At 39.0% G+C, this 25,771-nt stretch overlaps 1 protein-coding gene and 1 long non-coding RNA gene across 4 annotated transcripts; one reads left to right on the top strand and one right to left on the bottom strand.

Moving 5' to 3' along the window:
* The first annotated feature begins 795 nt into the window (after window positions 1-795).
* Window positions 796-17,155, top strand: LOC125660900 (uncharacterized). 3 transcript variants are annotated; one of them, XR_008797705.1, is made up of 8 exons: window positions 796-1,344; window positions 7,213-7,396; window positions 7,833-7,997; window positions 9,008-9,180; window positions 9,464-10,484; window positions 12,171-12,287; window positions 13,470-13,975; window positions 17,057-17,155. It is a non-coding gene; the product is annotated as an uncharacterized LOC125660900 (long non-coding RNA). The 3 variants fall into 3 exon arrangements; XR_008797706.1 differs by having other exon boundaries at window positions 801-1,344; window positions 10,348-10,484; XR_008797707.1 differs by lacking the exon at window positions 7,833-7,997 and having other exon boundaries at window positions 803-1,344; window positions 10,348-10,484.
* LOC130046630 (uncharacterized) lies at window positions 12,318-15,437 on the bottom strand. The gene is made up of 2 exons (XM_056146521.1): window positions 15,359-15,437; window positions 12,318-15,127 (listed from the first exon to the last, which is right to left on the bottom strand). The coding sequence occupies exon 2, from the start codon at window positions 15,094-15,096 to the stop codon at window positions 13,441-13,443; it is 1,656 nt and encodes a 551-aa protein (XP_056002496.1). The 5' UTR covers window positions 15,097-15,127; window positions 15,359-15,437; the 3' UTR covers window positions 12,318-13,440.
* Window positions 17,156-25,771: the final 8,616 nt, after the last annotated feature.

Below are 25,771 nucleotides of genomic sequence, written 5' to 3'. Positions count from 1 at the left end.
AATGATTTTTTAATATCGCCTAAATATCGCATTATTTTTTCCCTGGTTTACTCATTAAAAATAGCGAAAAGTTTTAATAGGACGCAGTTTTTAATAACATTTCTCGGTAATGTGTAAATAACGCAACATGATAAAATTGATGTTTGAATTTAATAATAACATATTGTATTGATTTTCTAAGCATTCAAACTTATGAAGAAGGGAAAGTGAAAACAAATGCATGGAAACTAGAAATGAATTACATCTAAGCAAATTATGAAGAAGAAAAAAAATCTCATTTCCCTCGTAGTTGCATATACTTAATTAATTTTATTATCATTGATTAGAATTATTATTTCATTAAATTACCTCGATGCAAATACAAACACACCGACTCATTTTAAGTAAGGAAATACCGATTTAAGAAACTTTCTCGATCGGGATTTAGGTTTTGATTTAAAAAATATATTTGATATTGCTTTCATTGACATGACCTTATGAAGTCTGACATTAAAATTCTAGAAACAAGAAGGATCTAGCCTATAAAAGATGAAAAACAATGAAAATTCTGTGTTTGCGTTGTTGCGTAAAGGTCATTATGTCACTTACAAAACCTGAATAGATCACTCTCTTGATCGCGTATTGCTGCTCATCAGTGGCGGATCTAGAGGGGCGGGAAAGAACGGACCAGGGGTTAACCCCCCCCCCCTCTTTTTGATTGATTTTTAAAAGCAGATATTGTTTTCAAAAGGAAATTTCATTGCCGGAAAAAGTGCAAAATAGTGTCACGTCCCTCCCTTGGTAAATGTTTCGGATCCGCCTCTGTACAGGAGGGGGGGGGGGTGATCTTGTAACTGAAATTGTTTTGATACACAATGGGGAGGGTGAGTAAAATTTGGAGGGAATTTCACAATTAAAATTACACACTAGTGAGTCGATGACACTTTGAAATTTTTATCATTCTTTTTAGCTGCTATAGAGAATTTACGTCAGCAGGATGTAGAAGGTACGAGGTCGCTACGAGGTCACCCCAAGCTTGGTTGAACATTTTAGACAATTTTTTATTTTTATTTTTTGGTCATTTTGGAGTTTTCTATTTTCTCTCCCTTTCTCTTGTACACAATGTTCTTTATCCGCCGCTGATCTTGAAAGCAATAGCAACTTCTCGGGCAGTTTCGGGAAGTTTTCCGCTTACCGGAAAGACCCGAGAGTGTGCGATTGCTAAAACAAGAGTTGTTTTTCTTGATAAAGCAGAAGACACTTGCAGCGAAAACGAAAATGGATGCCGAATCAGCATGATCAGACAGAAAGCGTGTATTTGCAGGTATTTAGCGAAAATGACTGTCGGGTACAGTACTATTACACGTAGGTACCATTTCTTTAAAATTCTCTGGTTATTTGGTTTTGAGTTGCAGGAAAGAAATATTCAGGACAGACGAGTGTGGGTGTTGCTAAAACGCGGAATAGAAAACGGAACAGAATATATTGTAAGGAATGATGTTATGAGGGGTCAGCATTTTAAGCTTATTGTTAACAAGGGAAGCAGAAATTACAGAGAGATTGGGAAGTCATTCTCAGAATACACCGTTGTTATTTGTTAACTTATCTACTATGACTTCAGTTTTCGAAATACGGGGGCGGGGGGGGGGGGGGGGGGGGGGGGGGGTCACTGGTCAGGTACACAAGTACACTGGTGAATTGTGATGAAATTTACTGGGCTGAACAAATATTTCATGGTCAGTATTTTACGTTCTTGAAGAAAAAAATTCCTGATCAGAATGAAAGCTTGATAAAACATTAAGCAAAACTATTCACGGCCTCGTGACTAGAGAAAGTTCAATTATTTATTGATTCACCCAGCGTGTTGGCATACAATCATGTTACACAATATGAGATATATAATGGCAATAAACTAATTACTAACAGTTCATTTACATATATGTAAATACTATAGGGTTATTGAACTTATATCGGTGAATATTGGCACGAGTTGGCTGTGAAAATGCACGAGCTTGCGAGTGCATTTTGACAGCCAACGAGTGCCAATATTCACCTATATAAGTTCAATAACCCTTTTATTATATAGCTAAAGTATTTAGTTGTTAAATTATATCCCTTTTCACTCAAACTACTCCAAAATAGACGAGAATTCATCAATATTGGCAGTGTGCAATAACAGCATGCATTTCTTAACTGTTCAATATTTAACCCGTCATTGATGCATGAAGGAAACTGATTTTGTAAATGGGGACATCATAATTTATGTACAGTAAAACATTTTGCTTAAGTAAATATCAAATACCGGCTCTGTCAGATTCGGAGGACCGTCGTCTGCCATTTTGTCTTGTTTACGTCGTTACGGTAACGTCAATATTGAACGCTCATACTCGGAATGTTTCGGGCGCATACAATTTACGCAATGCAAAGTTAGCGTTCAATAAATTCTCAGGATATTGAACGCTAACATTCTCTAGATTTTACGCAGATTTTATATTAGACTATTTATTAGCTATATAATAAAAGTATATATTTGATATGTACCTGTGATACAGTCTTCACACTTAACTTTTTAACTTACAGGCCCAGTGGGCCTGCAAGTTGGAAAATTTACAGGCCCACCATCAATTCTACAGGCCCGAATTTGGAAGTCATATTAAAAAACTTAAAAAGCTGAATCGACGTTGTTTGTCTCGCATGAGGTGCAAAACATTTGGTTTTGCGAATCGTCAAACCTCAACCAGGAACGATTTATCAACCATTGCTTTTGAAATTTTCTTTCCCTTTTCAGTTCATAGTTCTGTTTAGAGTTTTTCTTCTCTTCTGACGTTGGGGTCTTTTTGTCTTTTCCCCGGTTTGGCACCCTCGACATATTTCAAGAAGTTCATGTTACAGGGAAGTTTTCATACTATCGGTTTGTCATTGACAATCTGTTAATATTTTCATCTTGTTTTTCCGTTTGGAAACGGCATAGGAACAAACGCGTAAACGACTTTGACATTACATCTGGTTCCCTGTAATCGGAAGTGCGTAATTTAGGTCGGGACTGTTTCTTCGGGATCAGTTCATGTTTTTATTACGTAACATAATGACTTGATTTCACAGAGTGAGACACGTATTTTTACAATAACGATTTCGAATAAAATAATATGATTTTGAAAAGAGGGGTATTTATTTTCCACAGGCCCGACGGGCGCTTGAAGTTCAGCGTTTTACACGCCCAACTGTTATTTTACACGCCTCGGGCATCGGACTACCGGCTAATTTCGAAGACTGGTGATATTAGACTATGTATGCAATTTAGTATTGCATATTACATAAATTAAATGTAGTTATAGCACTCTACCTTTGGTGCGCAATTCAAAACATTCATGTAAAAATTCACAAAACCTTCTAGCATGAACTACATTGACAGGATTGCATAGAAAGAGTAAATTCGGACAGAATGACATCCATGTGACCATCCGGTGTCAGGTAGATCCGTCCTACAGTTGACCCGTCCGTAGATGATCCGTCCCACAGTTGATCCACTCCTAAATCTTTTTGATACAATTTAGCACATTGTATTAGGTCTCTGAAGTTAGATGTTAGAATTATATAACTGTCGAATTTAGGTATGTGTGACAGTTTTGATTTTTATTGCATTCTTTTTCACTCAATATAATTCATAGCCCTTGGATATTGAATTACTTTTACTTTCATTTAAGTCTACTGCATTTCTCTATAATTATAAGTCTTAGTAAACCCTATTTGGTAAACACATGCTAATACACATGTATGTTGTTTTGAAATCACTTATTTTAGTCATGTTTCCTAAAGTATGTTTGTTTTTGTAATTTCTATTGGCTAAAGTTATTTTTGTTAGCAAATCAAAATCTGTCTGATAAATTCACATGGTCACTTTCACTGGTCATAGGTACTGTAAAAGCCCAGTTAGTGGTATATTCAGATCACTTTAGCAAGGGACAAAGAACCTAAAGGTTCGCTCTTTCTCTGAACTCTTTTTCTGAAAAGGCTTCAATAATCTGAGTACTTTTCACTCTCTACTCACTGCATGCCAAGAAATTCCTAGCAAAATCTCCGGTATAGAAAAACCGTTATAAATCAGTGACCGCAATTAAGAGATAAGCGACGGCTACTATTAATCAGTATGTAATATGGTCCTATTGAAGCCAACGAATTCAGACCGGACGGGATTTCTTAGCATGGTCAGGATTTTTGTGTATTCAACTAAAACACTCAAATAACCCCATACCGGCTTATTTGGTCATTTTTTGAAAATTATTTTTGCACATTAATGGCAAAAATTACTAATTGGGACCCCCCCCCCCCCCCCCCCCCCCCCTGCGCTTGATCTCTAAGGAAGGATATCATCACATATTTTGAATGAATCGTTAGAGAAAGTTGTAATTTATCACTTGTTAGTGCAATTTATCACTTGTTACAATTGATGCCAATAACGCATGCTGAATAACGCTGTTGGAAATGCTTATTGTTGCCCTGCCGACACCGCAAAAACAACATCAAAGTCAAGCACGTGCAAAATCAGCTGGTCAAAAGCCAAATCACCCACCTCTACAACAAAAATTCAAAAAAATATTTAAATCCTTCTTTCATGGTTTCTACTCACAAAATTTCAAACACAATACTTGAATTTACACCTCACAAAAAATTGGAGAGCCTACCTCATAAGGAAAGTCCCATAAAACATGCAAAGTTCCAGGAATTATTTTCTTTCGGCCATGATTCGACGTGAACCTCCACATAAATAGAGTGATGCAACCAGTATGTGTCACATGTGTGTAAACAGCCTGAGTGCACCTCAGGAAGTAGCCTCAGCTACCAACATCAAATACTTCCTTTGTATACAACTGATTATTCCCGAAAATTACACAAAATTTCCTAATCAGGGGTACAAAAATTAAGAGAAAACTAAGAAGAAGAGGAAGTGAGAAGAATCACACAGGGGGAAAATTAATTACCAGTATGATACCTTTACACATTAGACGATCGATCCCGATGCCGGCTTACTTTGTAGAATATTGAATATACCTTTCTTTATGCAGAATGTGTATTGATACAGTAGTTCATATTTTTAAAATTATTTTTACCCCCCCCCCACCCCACCCTTTAAAATTTTCCGTTCCAAACTCGGCAATATTGTATTGTAATCGTTTACCATGCCAAGAAATTCCTAGCAAAATCTCCGGTATAGAAAAACCGTTATAAATCAGTGACCGCAATTAACAGATAAGCGACGGCTACTATTAATCAGCATGTAATATGGTCCTACTGAAGCCAACGAATTCAGACCGGACGGGATTTCTTGGCATGGTTTTGGATCCCTTTACTCCCCCCCCCTTTTTTTTTGAGAATCATTCACATTTGTATTTCACAGCAAGTTTCAAACTATTTAAGTTAAATTTTTTATGCCGGGGTGGGGGGGGGGGGGGGGTGTCCTGTGTCTTTTTGTTTGAAATTTTAAACTTGCTAATAAATAATCTTTGAACAGTAAGTGCTAGAGCTTTGATATTTCACTTGAGTATTCCTTATGACAAGACCTTTCCGTGGGTACAAACATTTTTTACCCTGTGACCTTGACCTTGGAAATGGACCTACTTTTTAAAAACTTTAACCTTGCCAATAACCTTTGAATAGTAAGTGCTAGAACTTAGATATTTTACATGTGTATTCCTTGTGACAAGACCTTTCTGTTGGTACTAAACCTTTTGACCTTTACGTTTGACCTACGTTTTAAAAAAAATCTACATTGGTCATAACTTCTAATATTAGAGCTTTCATATTGCACATGAGCATTTCTTGTGACAAGATCCTTCTACTGGTAGTAAGATATATGTCTGTGTGACCTTGGTCGTCTTCGAAATAGGCTATTATTTTGGGCATTTGTGTTTCACAAGTTTACACATCTTGTTGATATTTACATAAAGTTTACAGCTTCAAATTTATTTATCTAGCTCTTTTTAATATTTATTTGTTGTCTGTTATCAATTACATTCTTGGCCAAAATACAGCAATGAATTCTTTATATCAATAAAGTTATAAAACTTAATCTTTGTGGAAGGAAAAAGGTGCATTTAGACGCGTATCCTTGAATGGAAGACGTGAAGTTTTACTGATATCCTCAAGATATTCCCTAAATTTGTTTTCCTCGCCAATTAACATAATTTTATTAAACGATGATTTCTTTCTTTGAAGTAGCATTTTGATACAGTAATATAATAGCAATATGCTTGTTTACTTAATTGTTATCCGGAAGTGACATGCCGTACAAATTACATTCAACGCGTGAGTCAGAGTGCATCCGTATCTCAAAAGTCACGTATTTCAACCAAACTTGGCACAAAGCATTCTTGGGTGAAGGGGATTGATTCAATTTTGTTGAAATGAAGGGCCACGTCCTTCTCCGAGGGGAGATAATTGCAAAATAGTGAAAATACATTAATGCCTTTCGAAAATCTTTTCTCCAGAACCACTAGGCCAATTTCAACCAAACTTGGCACAAAGCATCCTTTAGTGAAGGGGATTTAAGTTTGTTGAAATGAAGGGCCATGTCCCCTAAAGAAGGGGAGATAATCACAAAAATGCAAAAATAGGGTAGGGTCATTTAAAAATCTTTTTCTCAAGAACCACTGGGCCAGGAGAGCTGCGTTTTTCAATATAAGCTTTCTGACATAGTGCAGATTCAAGTTTGTTAAGATCATAAGGGGATCAAAGTTTCACATGTGAATATAAAGGTAAAATCTTTGAAAGTCTTCTTCTCAAGAACAACCGTGTCAGGAAAGTACAATTTTTCAAGATAGCTTTTTGATATAGTGCAAATTCAAGTTGGTTAAAATTACCCCCACCCCCAAGTGAAGGATGGGACCACAATAAGGGATCAAAGTTTTACATACAAATATGTAGGGAAAATCTTCTCAAGAATCATTTGGCCAAAGAGTTGTACATCTACACGAAAGCTTCCTGACACAGTGCAGATTCAAGTTTGTAAACACCATGGCCCCAAGGAGTAGGTTGGGGCTACAATAGGGATCATAGTTTTACATGCGAATATATAAGGAAACTCTTTAGATATGGGCCAAGGTAACTTAGGTGAGTGATATGGCCCATGGGCCTCTTGTTAGCTGTGGTTCTTCCCGACGTGACCTGTGAAAGTTGTTTGTTTCTTGATTAACATTTTTATTCTCTCAGACAAGTGTCAATGTATATTTTTTTCAGAAACCTGGTAGGAGGAATTTGCCGCTTGACCAGTATCATTGTCTGGGTCATCCGGTCAGTGGTTACCACCTGTACTTCAAGGTCACTCTCAAAGGATTTCCCACTTAGCATCCGTATTCTAGCCAGGTGATGCATTTAAATGCTTGAACCGCATATGCCAGGACTACAAAAGTGCTATTATTTAGTAAGTGTCCATGTGTTTTAGCAAATTTTATTCTTTGTCACTAATTTGATTTTCGATGAGGTATACTTATCAAAGGAGTATACAATTTGTGCCGGCTGGAAGAACGCCATACCCACCCTCGAATACAGGGGGCTATTGTACATGTCATCACTCACCCATCCCAGAGTACAGGGGGCTATTGTACATGTCATCACTCACCCACCCACGAGTACAGGGGGTTATTGTACATCCCTACCCCGAATACAAGGGGTTATTGTACATGTCATCACTCACCCATCCCCGTGTACAAGGTGGGGGGGGGGTTGAATCTCTTTCATCATGAGCGACATGTGAAAACTCATTTCTCTTAAGGGTCTTGACTGGAGATATCTTTGACTCGTATCAGCCTCATTTATATTCTCAGTTTTTGCCATAACGTATCGTTGGATTTTTGCAGTGATTTGTGGGATATGGAGAGTAGGATTGTTGGTGGATAGAAGAATTTTTTCTCAGGCCATCATTACCTGCTGGTGGAGACTGAACACTTTGATAAACATTACTGTGGTCTTGCTGAGATGTAGCAATCAGTGAGGTTTCATTTACTGAAAGAAGAGTCGGAGAAGTATTCGATTTTCTCATATTGTTACAACTCCTACAGTTATCTCCCTGAGACTAGATAAATAATAGTTGTAATTATCATTACAACCTCGCATTGGGTCAAATGCTGTCTGACGTGTTTCATACCGATTGTTAGGCCGTTCGTGGCACACTGATTTTGACTACGGATAACTCCGTTTGCCTGATCAGGATATAGGACTCACGGCGGGTGTGACCGTCGACAGGGGATACATTGTCTGTGTCCCAGGGTTTGACATTTAGTAGATTCGGTTGGTCGGACGTGCCTTAGTGTCAAACCCTGTGTCCGTAGTTGAATGTCGTCTATCGACTGTTAACAATTGACCATTTTAACCTCTTCTTGATAACTGACTTTCAAATTCTTTTCAAACTGGAAATGAAGCATCTTTGGAACAAGAGGGACACAAATTCTAAATTGCAGGACTTGTGACCTCGGGGGGGGGGGGGGGGGGGGGGGCAAAAGCTACCAAAATTTTACTGATTTAAACTAAATCTTCACTACAGCCTCACATTTACAAATTTCATGATTCCGGGGAGAGGTGTTTTGGTAACAGGGTGGGGCCAAATTGGTTTTTGTTCACCTGAGCCAAGGCTCAAGTGAAATTTTCTGATCACATTTTATCGATCATGCGTCTGTCTGACCAACCGTAAACTTTTTCGTCTTCTTCTCCAAAACCACTGAGTCAATTTCAACCAAACTTGTCAAAAAGCCTTTTTGCCCGGATTTAAGATCAAACCAAGAAACATGTCCACCTGAACGTGAAATAATCAAGAAAAGGCAAAACTGGGGTGTGGTCGTTTAAAAATCTTATCCTTAAGAAAATTTGGGGCAAATAAGTTGAAATATGCATGAACTTAGTTTCCTGACATAGAGTAGATTGAAGTTTGTTCACATTGTGGTTCCCACGGGTAGGATGAGGCCTCAATATGGGGTCAAAGGTTAATGATTTCTGATTTCTGGTCATTCCAGCACTTATTGTCACTTTGTTTTTTCAGCTTCCTGGGTCTCAAGAGATGATGACACCCTGAATGCAGGAACACTTCCTTCCCCCTACAAGCAGAAAGAGAGATGATGACACCCTGAATACAAGAACAATTCCTTCCTCCTACAAGCAGAAAGATGCTGTCTTACCATCTGATTAATTTCTGGAAATCGTCTTCCGAATGGAGTGGGTAAAATTCTTCCTTTTAACTAAACTTAAGCTATCTATTTTTGATAAATCCGGTATAAACTGATGTGAAATTTATTATCTCTCCTTCCCATCCACCCCTTTTTCTGTAAACTTTACGTATTTGTAGTTTACTCAGGTAACCTATCACAACTGGTCTGTGTCCATTGTCGTGCGTTAATAATCGAATATTATTAACTTCTTGATAACTACCATTCCAATTCTTCTCAAATTTCATTTCAAGCATCTTTTGGACAAGGGGGACATCAATTGTAAATTTCAGGATTACTGAACCCTTCTATAGAACCACAGGACCCAATTTCAACTTAGAACAGACCATCCTTGGATGAAGGGATCCATGATTGTTCAATTATAGGGCTTCAACCCATTCCAAGGGAGATAACAAAGAAATGACAAAAATAGGATTGAGTCGTTTTCGAATCTTTACAAGAAGCACTGTTTTACATAGGGATATGTCGGGAAATCTTTGAAACTCTTTTTTCTCAAAAAAAAAACCCAGTAGGACAATATATGATATGCAATCATTCTAAAGTTGGTAGGGTGGGGTCACAATAGGGGATCAACATTTAGGCCACTTGAAATTAATTCTCTGGTTCTCAGGCCAATTTTCTCAAAACCCGATGAGGGAGGGAGGGAGGCATTTTGTTTTCATTTCTAGTAGGCATCTAATGGTGATGGAGGCTTTTTGAAATCCGAAACATGTTGGAAAAAGAAACTTTAAACATAAAAGTTCTCTAACTGAAACATACATTTTGTTGCTCGGTGATTAAAGCTTTATATATACTTCAGACATACAGATCCAGCACATGTGGATGTTTTACATGAATCTTACATTAAATGTTCATCCAATGCAATTCTTTTGTGAAGTAAATCAAAATCTAAACTGTAACAAACTGGGAAAAACATCACACGAGCCCTGTTTACATAACTAAGAATTGAGAGTGCTGTATCTCATTTAAAACTCAAGAATTGACATCCAAAGTATTACTGACCATTACAAATACCCCAGTTAAACATGATAAATATTACAAATGAGAAAATAAGATTGGAAATTTTTTAGTCCAAATCTTGTCTTATGCCCCTTTAAGCATAATATAGTGGTGTTATTAAGCCAATTTGTGATTAATGTGCGAATAAATTTTACAGGGTATCAGTCACTGGAAGAGTCCGGCTGATTGACGAGGAATTGTCCTGAGACTGTGACATATTGTAGAGTAGCGGTCACCAGAGATGTAAGGCTGATTGATGAGGGTGATTTTCCTGAGGCTCTGTAAAAATATCAGGTTTGTCAATGGCATTATGTAAAATGTGCTATATTTTGTCTCCACCATGAACTGGTCATGGCGCGGGGACATTCGTGTTTCTACAAAATATTTACTGATGGTTTTTTTAGCTCACCTGCGCCAAATGCTCAAGTAGGCGTTTCTGATCAAAACTCCCCATTGCCTGTCATTATCACTGTCATTGTCGTAATTTTCTCCCCCCATAATCTCCAGAACCACTCAGCTGATTTCAACCAAACTTGACACAAATTATCCTTGGGCAAAGGGGATTCTAGTTTTTCAAATGAAGGGTCATGTCCCCATGAAAAGGACATGGTTACAAAAATAGGGTTGGGTGATTTAAAAATCTTCTCAATAGCCACTGGGCCAGAAAAGTTCAAATTTATATTGTTATTGCGGATTTCAAACATTTCGGTTGAGCATCACTGAAGAGACATTATTTGTTGAAATGCGCATCTGGTGCATCAAAATTGGTAACGTATAAATTTTACATATGGATCCGAAGCTTCCTGACAGAGCAGATTGAAGTTTATTCAAATAATGGCCCCGGTGGTTGGGTGGGGCCATTACAGGGAATAAAATTTTTACATGCAAATCTATAGCAAAATCTTTAAAAACCTTTCTTTCAATAGCCACTGGGCCAGGAAAGTGGGAATTCATATGACAGATTCTAGTTAAATAAAATCGTGGCCCCCAGGTGTAATAGGGGATCAAATTTCTCCTTGTGAATATACAGACTCCCTGAGGGAAAATTTTTAAAATTCTCTCTTCAAGAAATACTGGGCTAAAAAGTTCAAATTTACATGGTAACTTTCTGACATAGTGCAGATTCAAGTTTGTCAAAATCATGTTCCCCTGGGGTAACTTGGAGCCAGAATATGGGATCAAAGTTTTACACGTGAAATATATAGAGAAAATCTTTAAATGTGAGCAATGTGTCCAATTTATCTGAGACCCCTGTATTACTAATCAGGTGCTTTAACAATTGAGCTACAATAACCGGTCTATCGGAGACCCCTGTATTACTAGTCAGGTGTTCTAACCACTGAGCTATCCAGACTGATATCCATGGATCATATAGAAATCAGCTTTATGGATAGCTCAGTTAGAGCACCTGCCTAGTAAAAGAAGGGTCTCCGATAGACTGGTCATAGTAGCTCAGTGGTTAGATCACCTGACTAGTAATGCAGGGGTCTCAGATAGACCAATCATAATAGCTCAATGGTTAGAGCACCTGACTAATAATGCATGGGTCTCAGATAAACTGGTCATGGTAGCTCAATGGTTAGAGCACCTGACTAGTAATTCAGGGGTCTTCGATAGACCGGTCACTGAAGCACAATAGTTAAACCACCTGACTAGTAATACAGGGGTCTCAGATAGACTGGTCATGGTAGCTCAGTGGTTAGATCACCTGACTAGTAATACAGGGGTCACAGATAGACTCGTCATGATAGCTCAGTGGTTGGAGCACCTGGTTAGAAATACAACGGTCTCGGATAGACCGGTCACGATAGCTCAATGGTTAGAGCACCTAACTAGTAATACAGGGGTCTCTTGTGACTAGTTGTAAAGGGGTCTTGGATTCAATTCTAAATCAAACTAAATACATAATGTAATAGACTGGATTCAATTACAAACAATGCGCTTTTATATGAATACACTTTGTCTGTGTTGCTTTTGTAGGACTGTGGAGCGTTGTGATGTTACTGATGGTCAACAGAAGACTGACCTTGAATCTGAAGATCTGTGATGAAGACCGGACATTTGGGGCCACTCTCTGTTACAGTTCTACAAATCTAAGTAAGTACTCGGTAATAATGTAAGACTGAACTCTGTATCATGTTTATCTAATATATACATTGTAAAATCAAACACATATTGAAATACATAATTAACAAAAGGAAAAATGTCAATTAGTAGTTTATCACACTAAAACAAGCACATCCAAATAATATGTAAGTGTTGTGGATGTACTATAATTCATGGCTACACACAAAATACTAACAAAATAAAAACTCTAAGTACTTCACAATTATTCACGTTTCTTTAAATAATTTAATAAGATAGACAACTAGTAACACAGTCAAATTAGTCCACGAAAGATTGTATATAGATAACTAGTAACACAGTCAAATTAGTCCACAAAAGATTGTATAAAGATAACTAGTAACACAGTCAAATTAGTCCTCAAAAGATTGTATAGAAATAGATAACTAGTAACACAGTCAAACTAGTCTACAAAAGATTGTATAGAGATAACTAGTAACACAGTCAAATTAGTCCTCAAAAGATTGTATATAGATAGATAACTAGTAACACAGTCAAATTAGTCCACAAAAGATTGTATAGAGATAACTAGTAACACAGTCAAATTAGTCCACAAAAGATTGTATATAGATAACTAGTAACACAGTCAAATTAGTCCACAAAAGATTGTATATAGATAACTAGTAACACAGTCAAATTAGTCCTCAAAAGATTGTATATAGATAACTAGTAACACAGTCAAATTAGTCCACAAAAGATTGTATATAGATAACTAGTAACACAGTCAAATTAGTCCACAAAAGATTGTATATAGATAACTAGTAACACAGTCAAATTAGTCTACAAAAGATTGTAAATAAATAGATAGTTAACTAGTAACACATTTGGATCAGTAATTAGTATACTAAGATTAGTGATGTTTTACTAAACATAATACAGGTTTTACTAAACACCAGTGAGAGACTTATTTTCAGTAAACTTGCTAGCAGAAGTACATGTTAATTACACATCACAAACACAGGGCTGTAATTAACACAGGGTTGTAATTAACAAGCTGATGCAATTAACATAATGTTGTAATTAACACATGCTGTAAAGATATGTAATGAACATGTTTCAGACATGTAATTAACACTGTGTAGAGCTGTGTAATTAACACTGTAGAGCTGTGTAATTAACACTGTGTTTATAGATATTGGATTTTCTTCACTTTAGCAGTGTCACGCTCAGCCACAAAGAGGTTGTCTCTGATGTCCACACATAAACCTAATGGACGATCTAAATCACAGTGAATGTAACGGAGGAACTGTCCGTCCTGATCTAGGATGTGGATACGGTTATTCTTAATGTCTGCTGTCAGGATGTGACTCTGGCTGTCTGTAGTGATGCCGACTGGATTAAATGATTGCTTGGTATTAGAGGGATGACCAGTGTATCTAAATCTGAGTTTTCCTGACTGATTGACCACCACTACTGCACTAGCTAACCAGTCAGCCACACAGATATCCAGGTTCTTGTTCTCACTGATGTATTTAGGTTTTAGATCAGATGAATAGAGAGGACGACCCTGATCATCAAACTGAATGCTTTGTTTCTCTGTGGAGCCGGAGTAACGCACGACCTTGTATTGTTTTCTATCATCACTGATCATGGTAACCAGGAGATCATCAGAGGCGGTACTGCAGACAAAGAGAGGGTACCACCCCTGTAGTGTGATCACGGTCTGTATCTGTTTATTCTTAATTAAGTTCACGGTGTTATTATTAGGGTCAGTATAAACAAGATCTCCGTCCCGTGTCACTGCTATGTCTATTGGTATGTTCCCTGACTTGGTTTGTATTGATGTCAGTAGTTTACTCTGGAGGTTGAGCAGCTTCATGGTTTCGTTATCCCCGCGTGTCCAGACTTGATCTTCACTCAGACAGCTAACACTGTGTAGTTTGTTATACCCAGTGTCTATGGTGGCGGTGACGCGCGGCTCATCAAGCAGTGGTTTGACTGGAGGAGACGATACAGCTGCTGATTTCATTGTGTCGCCATGTTCTGTGTTAATGGATAATGGCGGCAGAGAACCAAACATGTCATTGAGCTGATCTTTGTTTATTTTCTGAGCAGACAAACTGGGTACTGTAACTCGGAGTTTAGGCGGTAATGTTCTAAATTCGGAATTCCTAGATTGGTAAGTAGAGGTTAAGGAGACGTCATTTGATTTTAGGATTGATTTCAAGTCGGACATGATCTGTTTAAGTTCCGCCATTTTCTGTGTGATTTCTTCTGTATTTTTATTCAGGGTAGATAGGTGTTTGCTTTTCATCTCCTGAATGTCGGATTTTCGCTGGTTGACAATGGCGGTGATTTCCCGGTGTAGGATTTCTCCTTGTTGATCGGCAATTGTTGTTAGTTCTCCGTAATTCGTTTCTAAGTCGGCTTTTTCAGTTTGAACATCGGACGCCATTTCTTCATATCGCGGGTAAATTCTGGTCTCGAGTTCGTCCAGATCTTTCTGTAAACTTTCTGTTTTAGCGCTGAGTTTTTCCAGAATATCTGATATATCGTGACCTTCATGTTTACTTGAGGAGACGCAGGTAGAACAGACAGGAATGTCACATTTCTTACAGTAATTTTTACAGAGTTCGTTGGCGTGATCTGGACATTTTGAGTAGTTAAGAGATTTTCTGTATTTATAGGGCACGACTTTGTGTCTTATAGACGAATCCGAGAGGTGCCTCCCAACACAGGTCTGGCATAGATTTATATCACAACGTTCACAGTGACTCTGTAGGTGGGCAGTTTTACAGAGGTCACACAATAGGATGATCTGGGCTCTGCGGAACGGGTCCATTTCTGATGTCCGGGGTCACATGAGGAGTTCACTGTTAATTAAAATAGGGAATTTAGATTAAAGATTTAGATATGTTGAAACACATGACCAGCTAGAATTACAGTATGTTATATAAACTGCGATCATTTATATACCAGACATGAATGTATTGAATTACGCCCCCCCCCCCCCCCCCCCCCTTTCAGAAATGTATGAAATGATTATGAAAATGATTAGATTTATCTAATTGATCACAAAAATATGGATACATATTTTGTCTTACCTGAAAATCCAACATGGCCTCCCTGTTCTTTCGACCTTCCGTCTAGTCCTGTGATTAAATACCTGTAGGGTGCGTCAGCCTGTATACACTATCTGTTTAAATAGAGTTTTAAAGTTTGTTTTGACCTAGTTCATACTGGGTAGCGATGTCAACATTGACGTCAGAAGATAGAATTGTTTTAATGTATGTATAAATACCTTCATTATAGTCTGTGTACAAAAATACTTCGCAATATCAATTGTGCCTCTGTGTGTGTGTGGGTGTGGGTGTGGGGGGGGGGTGTTCATATAGTACATGTAATAACTACTACTTTCTCTGTTTGGACAAAGTTTTATATAGAGACAACACTGGATTTAGGTGAAGCACTTACGGACGTAACATTGAGGGGTTTTTTATGTGCCAAAGAGTAGTTTGCATTGAGGGTTGTTTATCGTGCCAAAGACTATGCTGGCGCGACGTTGTAAATTTCTTCTTGCTATTATCCAATGTAAAATTCCAAACAAACTTACATGTATGTGAGTGACGTGTGACTTTCACAGAAATAAACAAAATCCTATATATTAAGCAGGATTTTACAGAGTTTTCTGTATACTGATAATAAACTTAACACGCTAAGCACAATTTTACAGACTTTCGTGTATACTGACAATAAACTGAACACGCTAAGCAGAATTTTACAGGAGATTTTAAAGGAGATTCTCACATGTGTAGAGATATAATACATTGGGTAAAATGCTGTCTGACTTGTTTTATACCGGTTGTTAGGCCGTTCTTGGCACACTAATTTTGACTACGGGATAAATCCGGGATATGGGGCTCACGGCGGGTGTGACCTGTCGACAGGGGATGCTCACTCCTCCTAGGTACTTGATTCCATCTCTGCTATATCCAGGGGTCCGTGTTTGCACATCTCTCTATTTTCAATTTTGTATTGCTTGTATAGTAGTTATGAGATTGATCAGTATTCGTTGTCATCACCTTTCACCTGGTTTTGGTTTTCCTGGAAGGGGGGGGGGGGGGGGGTAATGTGTAGGCATCCCTCTCGAGAATTTTTCACTCGTATAGTATAGAGATAGTACCATTGACGAAGGGCAACCAAATTTGGGCCTATGCTCGGAGCTTATGACCTTTGAAAAGGGAGGGATCTTTGCTGTGACACGGGGCCTCAGTTTTTGCGTTCTTATCCGAATGACCGCTCCATTTATTTACATTTTACGACAAGCAAGTGGTACTAGGGATCTATTCTATCTAGGATCCTCACGGACTGGGGGGGGGGGGGGTGAAATGATATGCGACTTTGATTTCGGAAATGTGAACATAGAGCTTATTAAAAATTATCGGAAACCATATTTCCAGGGATTGAAGTGTTCCTGTCGTTTTAATGGCACTCAAAGTTTGTTTTAAAATTCAACAATTTGAATCCACACGCCAGCTATTTATTTTTTTTTTATCAGTGAATAAGATTACATTGCTTATTGAAATCATTGTCTTACCAGAGGGCTCGTCACTCAAGCTTTCACTTACATATTATTCATTCTCTGTAAATACAAAGCTTACCTGTGTACAGGTAAACAATAGGTAAATTACCTGTGTATATTTGAAGTGAGGGTGAAGCTTGCATCACGCGCCCTCTAGTGAGGAAATGACATGAAATACGTTACATGTTTTTGTATTATATACTCTTTTTTTCCGTTGTAGATTGAGTTGAGTGGAACAATGAACCTCCGGATATCTATGTACATTTACATGTGTGTGATTAAACTTCTGTTGTACTCGCGCATGCGAGCTTATCCTGTATTGCGTGTTTGAGTTTTACTTCATAAATAGTTTAGGAATATACTATCCGCTCAATATTTTGAGAACCCTTTGCTTGACAGACATCAAACCTGTTACACTGGTATATCTTCAGGAGAAAATGACCTCTATTGACTTTGAGGGCATGTGGTCAGAGGTCAAGGGTCAAACTGGACATAGAAATATACTGTCAGCTCAATATCTTGAGAATCTTTTGCTTGACAGGCCTCAAACTTGGTACACTGGTACATCTTCAGGAGAAGATGACCTGCATTGATTTTGAGGTCACGTGGTCCAAGGTCAAGAGTCAAACTGGACACAGTAATATACTGACCACTTAATATCTTCAGAACCCTTTGCTTGACAGACATCAAACTTAGTACACTGGTACATCTTCAGGAGAAGATAACCCCTATTGATTTTAAGGTCACGTGGTCAAAGGTCAGTGATTGAACTGAACATTGTAATATATTGTCTCCTATATTTTAAGAATGATTTGCTTGATTGACACCAAAGTTGGTACAGCGGTACAACATAAAGAGTAGATGACCCCTACTGAATTTTAGGTTACATGCTCGATCCACTCTTGACATACAACTAGGAAGATATTGCCTGCTCAATATTTTGAATTGATGATACTACTATCAATTAAATGATGTGTATGTATCACTCTTCACAATTTTGCACCATGGGGGACATATGTGTTTTACAAACATCTCGTTGTTTAGAATTTTCTTTTCAAGTGTAGACGAAAACCATGGTTAATCCCTAGGTAGTGTAGATTTGTTTCTTCAGATTGACCTCCCCACCTCCATGAAATAGGCTGGGGCCACCATAGGGAATAAGTATTTTACGTGAGAATTATAAAGATGTTAAAAACAACAGAAAGACCATGCTTAATCACAGTACAGGTAATCAGAAGTCAGGACCCACGGTAGTTAAAAAGTCAGAACGCAGGGTAGTTAAAAGTCAGGACCCGGGGTAGTTGAAAGTCAGGACCCGAGGTTGTTAAAAATCGGGATCCGGGGTAGTTAAAAATCAGGACCCGCGGTAGTTAAGTCAGGACCCGGGGTAGTTAGAAGTCAGGACCCGCGGTAGTTAAAAGTCGGGATCCGGGGTAGTTAAAAGTAAGGACCCAGGGTAGTTAAAAGTCAGGACCCGGGGTAGTTAAAAGTCGGGATCCGGGGTAGTTAAAAGTCAGAACTCCGGGTAGTTAAAAGTCAGGACCCGGAGTAGTTAAAAGTCAGGACCCACGGATTTTAAAAGTCAGGACCCGCGGTAGTTAAAAGTCAGGAGCCGGGATAGTTAAAAGTCAGGACTCAGGGTAGTTAAAAGTCAGGACCAGAGGTAGGTAAAAGTCAGGACCCGCGGTAGTTAAAATTCAGGACCCGGGTTGTTTAAAGTCAGGACCCGGGGTAGTTGAAAGTCAGGGCCCGAGGTTGTTAAATGTCGGGATCCGGGGTAGTTAAAAGTCAGGACCCGCGGTAGTTAAAAGTCAGGACCCGGGGTTGTTAAAAGTCGGGATCCGGGGTAGTTAAAAGTCAGGAGCTGGGGTAGTTAAAAGTCAGGACCCGCAGTAGTTAAAAGTCGGGATCCGGGGTAGTTAAAAGTCAGAACTTCGGGTAGTTAAAAGTCAGGACCCGCGGAAGTTAAAAGTCAGGACCCGCGGTAGTTAAAAGTCAGGACCCGGGGTAGCTGAAAGTCAGGACCCGAGGTTGTTAAAAGTCGGGATCCGGGTAGTTAAAGATCAGGACCCGCTGTAGTTAAAAGTCAGGACCTGGGGTTGTTAAAAGTCAGGATCCGGGGTAGTTAAAAGTCAGGACCCGGATTTTTTGAAGTCAGGACCCGGGGTAGTTTAAAGTCGACACCCGGGGTACTTAAAAGTCAGGACGGGGTATTTAAAAGTCAGGACCCGGGGTAGTTGAAAGTCAGGACCCGAGGTAGTTAAAAGTCGGGATCCGGGGTAGTTAAAAATCAGGACCCGCGGTAGTTAAAAGTCAGGACCCGCGGTAGTCAAAAGTCAGAACTCGGGGTAGTTTAAAGTCAGGACCAGGGGTAGTTAAAAGTCTGGACCCGCGGAAGTTAAAAGTCAGGACCCGCGGTAGTTAAAAGTCGGGATCTGCGGTAGTTAAAAGTCAGGACCCGGGGTAGTTAAAAGTCAGAATCCGCGGTAGTTAAAAGTGAGGACGCGGGGTAGTTAAAAGTCAGGACCCGGGGTAACTAAAATCAGGACCCGGGGTAGTTAAAAGTCAGGATCCGGGGTAGTTAAAAATCATGACCCACGGTAGTTAAAAGTCAGGATCCGGGGTAGTTAAAAGTCAGGATCCGGGGTAGCTAAAAGTCAGGACCCGGGTTGTTTAAAGTCAGGACCCGGGGAAGTTTAAAGTCGGGACCCGGGTTAGTTAAAAGTTAGGACGGGGTAGTTAAAAGTCAGGACCCGCGGTAGTTAAAAGTCAGGACCCGGGGTAGGTAAAAGTCAGGACTCGGGGTAGTAGAAAGTCAGGACCCGGGGTAGTTAAAAGTCGGGATCTGGGGTAATTAAAAATCAGGACCCGCGGTAGTTAAAAGTCAGGACACGGGGTAATTAAAAGTCAGGATCCGGGGTAGTTAAAATTCAGGACCCGGGGTTGTTAAAAGTCAGGATCCGGGGTAGTTAAAAGTCAGGATCCAGGGTTGTTAAAAGTCAGGACCCGTGGTAGTTAAAAGTCAGGACCCGGGGTAGTTGAAAGTCGGGACCCGAGGTTGTTAAAAGTCGGGATCCGGGGTAGTTAAAAATCAGGACCCGCGGTAGTTAAAAGTCAGGACCCGGGGTTGTTAAAAAGTCGGGACTCGAGGTAGTTAAAAGTCGGGATCCGGGGTAGTTAAAAATCAGCACCCGCGGTAGTTAAAAATTAGGACCCGTGGTAGTTAAAAGTCAGGACGGGGTATTTAAAAGTCAGGAGCTGGGGTAGTTTAAAGTCAGGACCCTGGGTAGTTTAAAGTCAGGACCCGCAGGTAGTTAAAAGTCAGAACCTGGGGTGTAAGTTCAGGACCCTATAGGAAATGAGAGTTTATTTAGGAAAATGCTTCTAACAAATCGCTTATGACTTTATTGTAGCATTACTTTCGCAGCTGAATGGTTGAAAATTTGGAATTTTTAACACATCGAATCGGGAGTAGAAGCAAGAAAAACATTACGGTGAATATGGGGTAAAATATTTCCAAAACGTTTCTAATCCTAACATTTTTAATTTTAAATCTATATAGATTTTGTTTTGAATTGAAATAAATGGTGGGATGTCCTTCAGAAATAGTAGAGGGGAGTTACCTAATGATATATCTTCATTAAAAAAAAAACCAACAGGAAACGATCGTTGTCATAAATTGGGGCATTGCCCCTGATTCTACGTGCCTGCTCCTTGGCAGATCTGTTCTGATACAACACGGTGTGCAACAACGAATGTCGACGCTATGTAACTCTATTTCATTCTTATTTTTGTTGCATAGCGTCGCAATATGTGCAACACTTTGTAGCACATTGTGAGATACCGAACGGAGATTGCACCTTTTTATGTATGTGTCTCTTTCGTGTAAATTTCTCAGACCCCCCTCTCTCTCTCTCTCTCTCTCTCTCTCTGAACGGTACACTCAACTAGCGATTTTAAATTGGTGCGTGCGGGCAGTACGCTGTACTGCTGAGGGTGTATAAAAAGCGCATTAGGCTTCCTCGCATCAGAAAATGTAAACGGGAGAGAAACTGCTCTCATTGCAAACATACTCTCCCATATACTCTCATGTTGTTGACCTACAAAACACGACACTAGTTTTATACTTCCCACAGTGGACAAACCACGAAGATCATCAAGGTGTGTTATTTGCCTTTAGACACAGCTTCTAGGAGCTTTGATCTCGTGGGGATCCGAGTTTAGAATAGGTCTAGTACCCCTTTGTTTGTCGTAAAAGACGACTAAGTGGGGCTATCCTTCGGATGAGACCGCAAAAACCAAGGTCCCGTGTCACAGCAGGTGTGGCACGATAAAGACCCCCCTCCCTGCTCAAAGGTCATAAGCGTCGAACATAGGCCTAAATTTTGCAGCCCTTCACCGGCAGTGGTGACGTCTCCATGTGAGTGTAATATTCTCGAGAGCGACGTTAAACAATATACAATCAATCAATCTAGGAGTTTTGCTGTGAACATGGTCGTCTTGCAGGGGGTGTGAAAATGTGCTACAGGCTAAATAAGCATGATATAAATTGTGGAGTTTTAGAAAAAGACAAACTATCAATACCCTCTCCCCCCTCCCTGATATGTTTTTTAGCATTTTGAGACAAACATTCCAACGATTACAAAAACTATATATATTGTGTTTTTGAGAATGCCTGGTTTTGAAAATTTTCCTTTTAATCATCTAACCATCCTTTCGTCATTAAAATATCCCTAAATGTACTGTTTAATAATAATGTGCACTGCAGGCAATTCCTGATTTAAATGTGAATTAGTATATTCAGACCCCCCCCCCTAAAATTTTCTAATTTACAGTAAATCGTGGTGTCTTTTTTAGAAAAATGTACTAAACGATAAAAGAAGCAATAATTTCCTCCACTCCCGGAGAAATAATTGACAAAATCTTTTGATTATTTGAATTACTTTATTGGGAGAACTTAATTCCCCCCCCCTCAAAACCCTCAACTATGTATTATTTTACTAATTTCACTTTATTAAAAATGATAGAAAATATTACAAATGACTTAAATAGGAGACATATTTCAAGTCCTATAAGATCTGTAAAATTAGGCAGCCTCTGAGGGCTTCGCCCCCTGCCTCCCACGAGGGCTTTGCCTGAACCCAATGCGGGTCTCAAGACGCCCGCAGACTCCCTGCCTTATAAAGTGGCGCCCTCGTAAGTGCAAGCCCTGGATCCGCCCCTGAACACTACATGTAATAAGGTAATGGTGAAAATACACGGACATATTCTTAAAAATAATATTTTACAAAAGTTGTAATATGATCACGTTTGAAGAATCGACAATTCACTTTTGTTTTATTTAAACATAAAAATCTAAAAGTATCAGGACAACGTTACCACCTTGAATTAAACAAACACGAAATCAGAACCCGATGCCCGATGTTGGAATTTTTAACCTTGAATTAAACAAACACGTAATCTGGACCCGATGCTGGAATTCTTAAACATGGTGTTGCAATATTACAAGAGCCAATTAACCAGAAAACATAAATCTGATGCAAAACTTCCGTAATAAGAAGATATTCAGAACCACGCCCTCTGATATATCCCTGCCCTCGGAAGGGGTGGGCAAGTGCTGGGTCACACGAATGGATCACTTCAATATATCCCTATGAGCTCGAAATAAAAGACACCACAGAGTCGTCCACTTCTGCTTCATACCTAGATATTTTATTGAAAGAAGATATTAACGGCAAAATAACACTACTCAACTATATGAGAAACGGGATGATTTAAGCTTTTCCGTCGTCAACTTCCCATATTTAATTTTATGTAGAAATAATTCAGTGTCACCTGCATATGGTGTTTATATCTCTCATCTGATCTGATACGCAAGAGCTTGTTCTGCTTATGGTCAGTTTTTAAATCGAAGCAGGCTACTGACAAACAATTTGATGCTGCAGGGGTTCCAACAATCTCACAATCCTTCCAGCTGGTAAAGTCCAAGAACAATGTTTACATTGGGGTATGTAGGAAAGGTTTTATAACAATCCTCATTTCAAGAACACCAGGTTCATGATTAAACATCTCAATATGAAAGTATCCTAAGGTAATGCAAATTGAAGTTTGTTCAAACCATGGCCCCGAAGGAGTAAGGATGGGCCACAATAGGCGAACCAAGTATATTACGGGACAGAAAAGGACACACTATAAAGAATTTCGCAATAGAAACAGTACTACCGAATTGCACGTGATATTAAAACATGGACAGAAAGCGCGGATTTAAGTTTGATCAAACCATGACCCTGTGGGATAGAGTTTACAATCAGGGGCGGATGCAGAAATTGAAATTAGAGGATGCAACAGGGGGTATGGGGCCTCTTTCAAGGCCCCAGTTAGTCCAGGACGAAGGCCTAATGGGACCAAGGGGATTTTCTAGATTTTAAAGGGATTGAAATATGTCTCTTGTGTGGTATTTAAAAAAAAACCATGCCATTGTCTTAGAGATGAAATTGATGAAAATGACACAATGCTATGGGGGGGGGGGGTTATAAGTTCTTCCAATAAAAGTAACAATAAATCAGAAGATCTTCTCATGTATTTCTATGAGTGGATTTGTTATACCCGCACTTTCCAAAGAAAGTTCGGGTATATTGTTTAGATCCGAGTCCGTCCGTCCCCGTTGTTGTCACTAAAACTGTGTCCACATTTATAGCGCAATCCAAATGCTATTCTAGGAGCTGAATAGTAATGTCCTGTAGATGTGCAATAAGATTTCAGAATTTTCATATTAGCCCCAGGGGGCAAATAGGGGCCGAAAATGACGTTTTCTATTATCAAGCTCCATCTACATATGTAGAGTAGTCTCATGATATTCTAAGAGCTGAGACATTCGCTGACGAATTCACCTCCCAACTTATTTCCGTGAAAAATGAATCTCAGAAATCCAAAGATCCTCAAACTCAGCGACTGTCTTTGAAAGTAATCACTCAAAGACGACCGGCGGTAAAGACCCAGAATCCACTGGAATGGGATTGTTGACCTTGAATGACCTTGAAAGTGGGTCATGGTCAAGATAACACTTTGTCCTCCACAAGGTATTAGGTTGTGGACCTTAGAAATGGGATCAAGGCCAAAAGTCAAGGTCACTCTTCAAGATATGGGTCTCCATATGCGACGCAACATTGGGTATATACGCCGTTCTAAAGGAAGTCCATATCCCCTTTCTTCACGTGATCCAGCATGATAGTTGTCTTCACCAAGTTTGCGAGACACAGACAGATGACCGACACTCCACGCATTACTTGTAGATACAGTGTTACACTCCAAATCGTCGCCGGCGACGATTTGGGCATAACCTTACACCGCAAATTGTCGTCCCCCTTGCTGCAACTATTTGGAAACACCATTAATATACAAACTGGCCCTATTTGTTAACTATTCTTTCCTCCTCTTTGTCTGGATCCTATAAGCAAGACATTTTAATTTTCTACTTCGTCTTTTACTTGTTCTGTTGTATATTGTTTTAAAAAGATTTATTATGATCACAGTATTCATCATTGTTGTTTTGGTTGGTAGTGATTTTGTTACTATTGAAAGAATAGTATTTGTTGTTATTGGTGGTGGTGTCATTGTTTTTTATATGAATTTTTTTCATCCAGTCCTTCAGAGAGAGAGAGAGAGAGAGAGAGAGAGAGAGAGAGAGAGAGAGAGGACAATAAATCCTTTTGTCTTTTGTTGTAGGGTCAATCATAGGGTTGTAAGGTCTTGTGCACCACAGATTTGTTAGTGACCTTAGATTTTATTAGATTACGCCTGTTAGCCGCCGATTGTACACTCTCCCGCCGTTTGTAACAAACAGTATCCGTGGGAAAGATCGGTCAATGTCAAGGAGAACTGCATGAACCAACCAAGTGCCGATTTACATATCTGCCCAATGTTCAACATTAGGACACTGGCACTGATCTTTAAGCAATACAGAATTGACACTACACAATTTTCAACTTCTAACAAGAAATTTTTACTCTATTGTAAAGCATTCCCATCAAATTTGCATTCTTGAATTGACAAGTCAAATTCCTTTTCCTGCCTACATCAACAAAAACTGATAATGGGGTCGGGAAGTCTCATTTACCTCTTACCTTTGGACTTAGATACTATAAATGTACAACTTCTTACTCACATTATTCTGCATTGTCAAGTTGTATAAAATGCATTCAAGTAAATGATAAAGTGAACAATTATTCAAGGTTGCTAGTCAAAGATATTGTTACAGTGGTGATTCATGCACATCTTTACACTGATCATTTGTAGCAAAAACAAAATAAAAGTAATGTAAGACATTGAATTTTCACAAGTCTGTCTAGTTGGTTATTGCAGAGAGGGTACAAAGGCTCAATCATGTATGCCAAGTATAATTCCCATACTCAGTTCAGTTAAGGCTTCCCGGGAACCATTACAGTGCTGTATATAAATATACCCCAGTGCACTTCGCACTATATGACGTCACAATAAAAACGTACGTCACGACGTACAAGTTCTTACAGTTGTATCGCGGGGAAAGTGTCATAATAGTATGTCGTTATTTACTACCGTTATCAAGTGATAAGCAGTATACATGAAAAATTTTCTTGTCAAATGCTTCTCATATAATCATATATTATTTCTTTTTCATATCAAATCCCTCTGCATTTATCATTTCTAGTTTGCACGAAGGTGATGTTCATTTTATATTGTTACCTTGAAATCGCCCCTACATATTCTCCCGATTCAGATTAGCACTGCGTTTTATTTACATAATTATTACGACCAGCTGCAGTAAATGTAAAACTGTAACGATGTACAGTGTATGCTGGTGCTTGATGTTTATGTATTTTTATTCTTATTACATTGATATATCAGAAAAGTGTTGAGAGCAACTTCTGACACAAAAATGAACCCCTTTCCGCATCTG

Source organism: Ostrea edulis, chromosome 8, assembly GCF_947568905.1.
Source record: "Ostrea edulis chromosome 8, xbOstEdul1.1, whole genome shotgun sequence".
Classification (NCBI taxonomy): Eukaryota; Metazoa; Mollusca; class Bivalvia; order Ostreida; family Ostreidae; genus Ostrea; species Ostrea edulis.
Note: the sequence above shows the minus strand (reverse complement) of the source record. Positions and strands in the feature narration are given on the sequence as shown.

Bases quoted from the DNA above. Each gene is read 5' to 3' on its own strand.
- LOC130046630 (XM_056146521.1), bottom strand. From the start codon at position 15,096: ATGGACCCGTTCCGCAGAGCCCAGATCATCCTATTGTGTGACCTCTGT.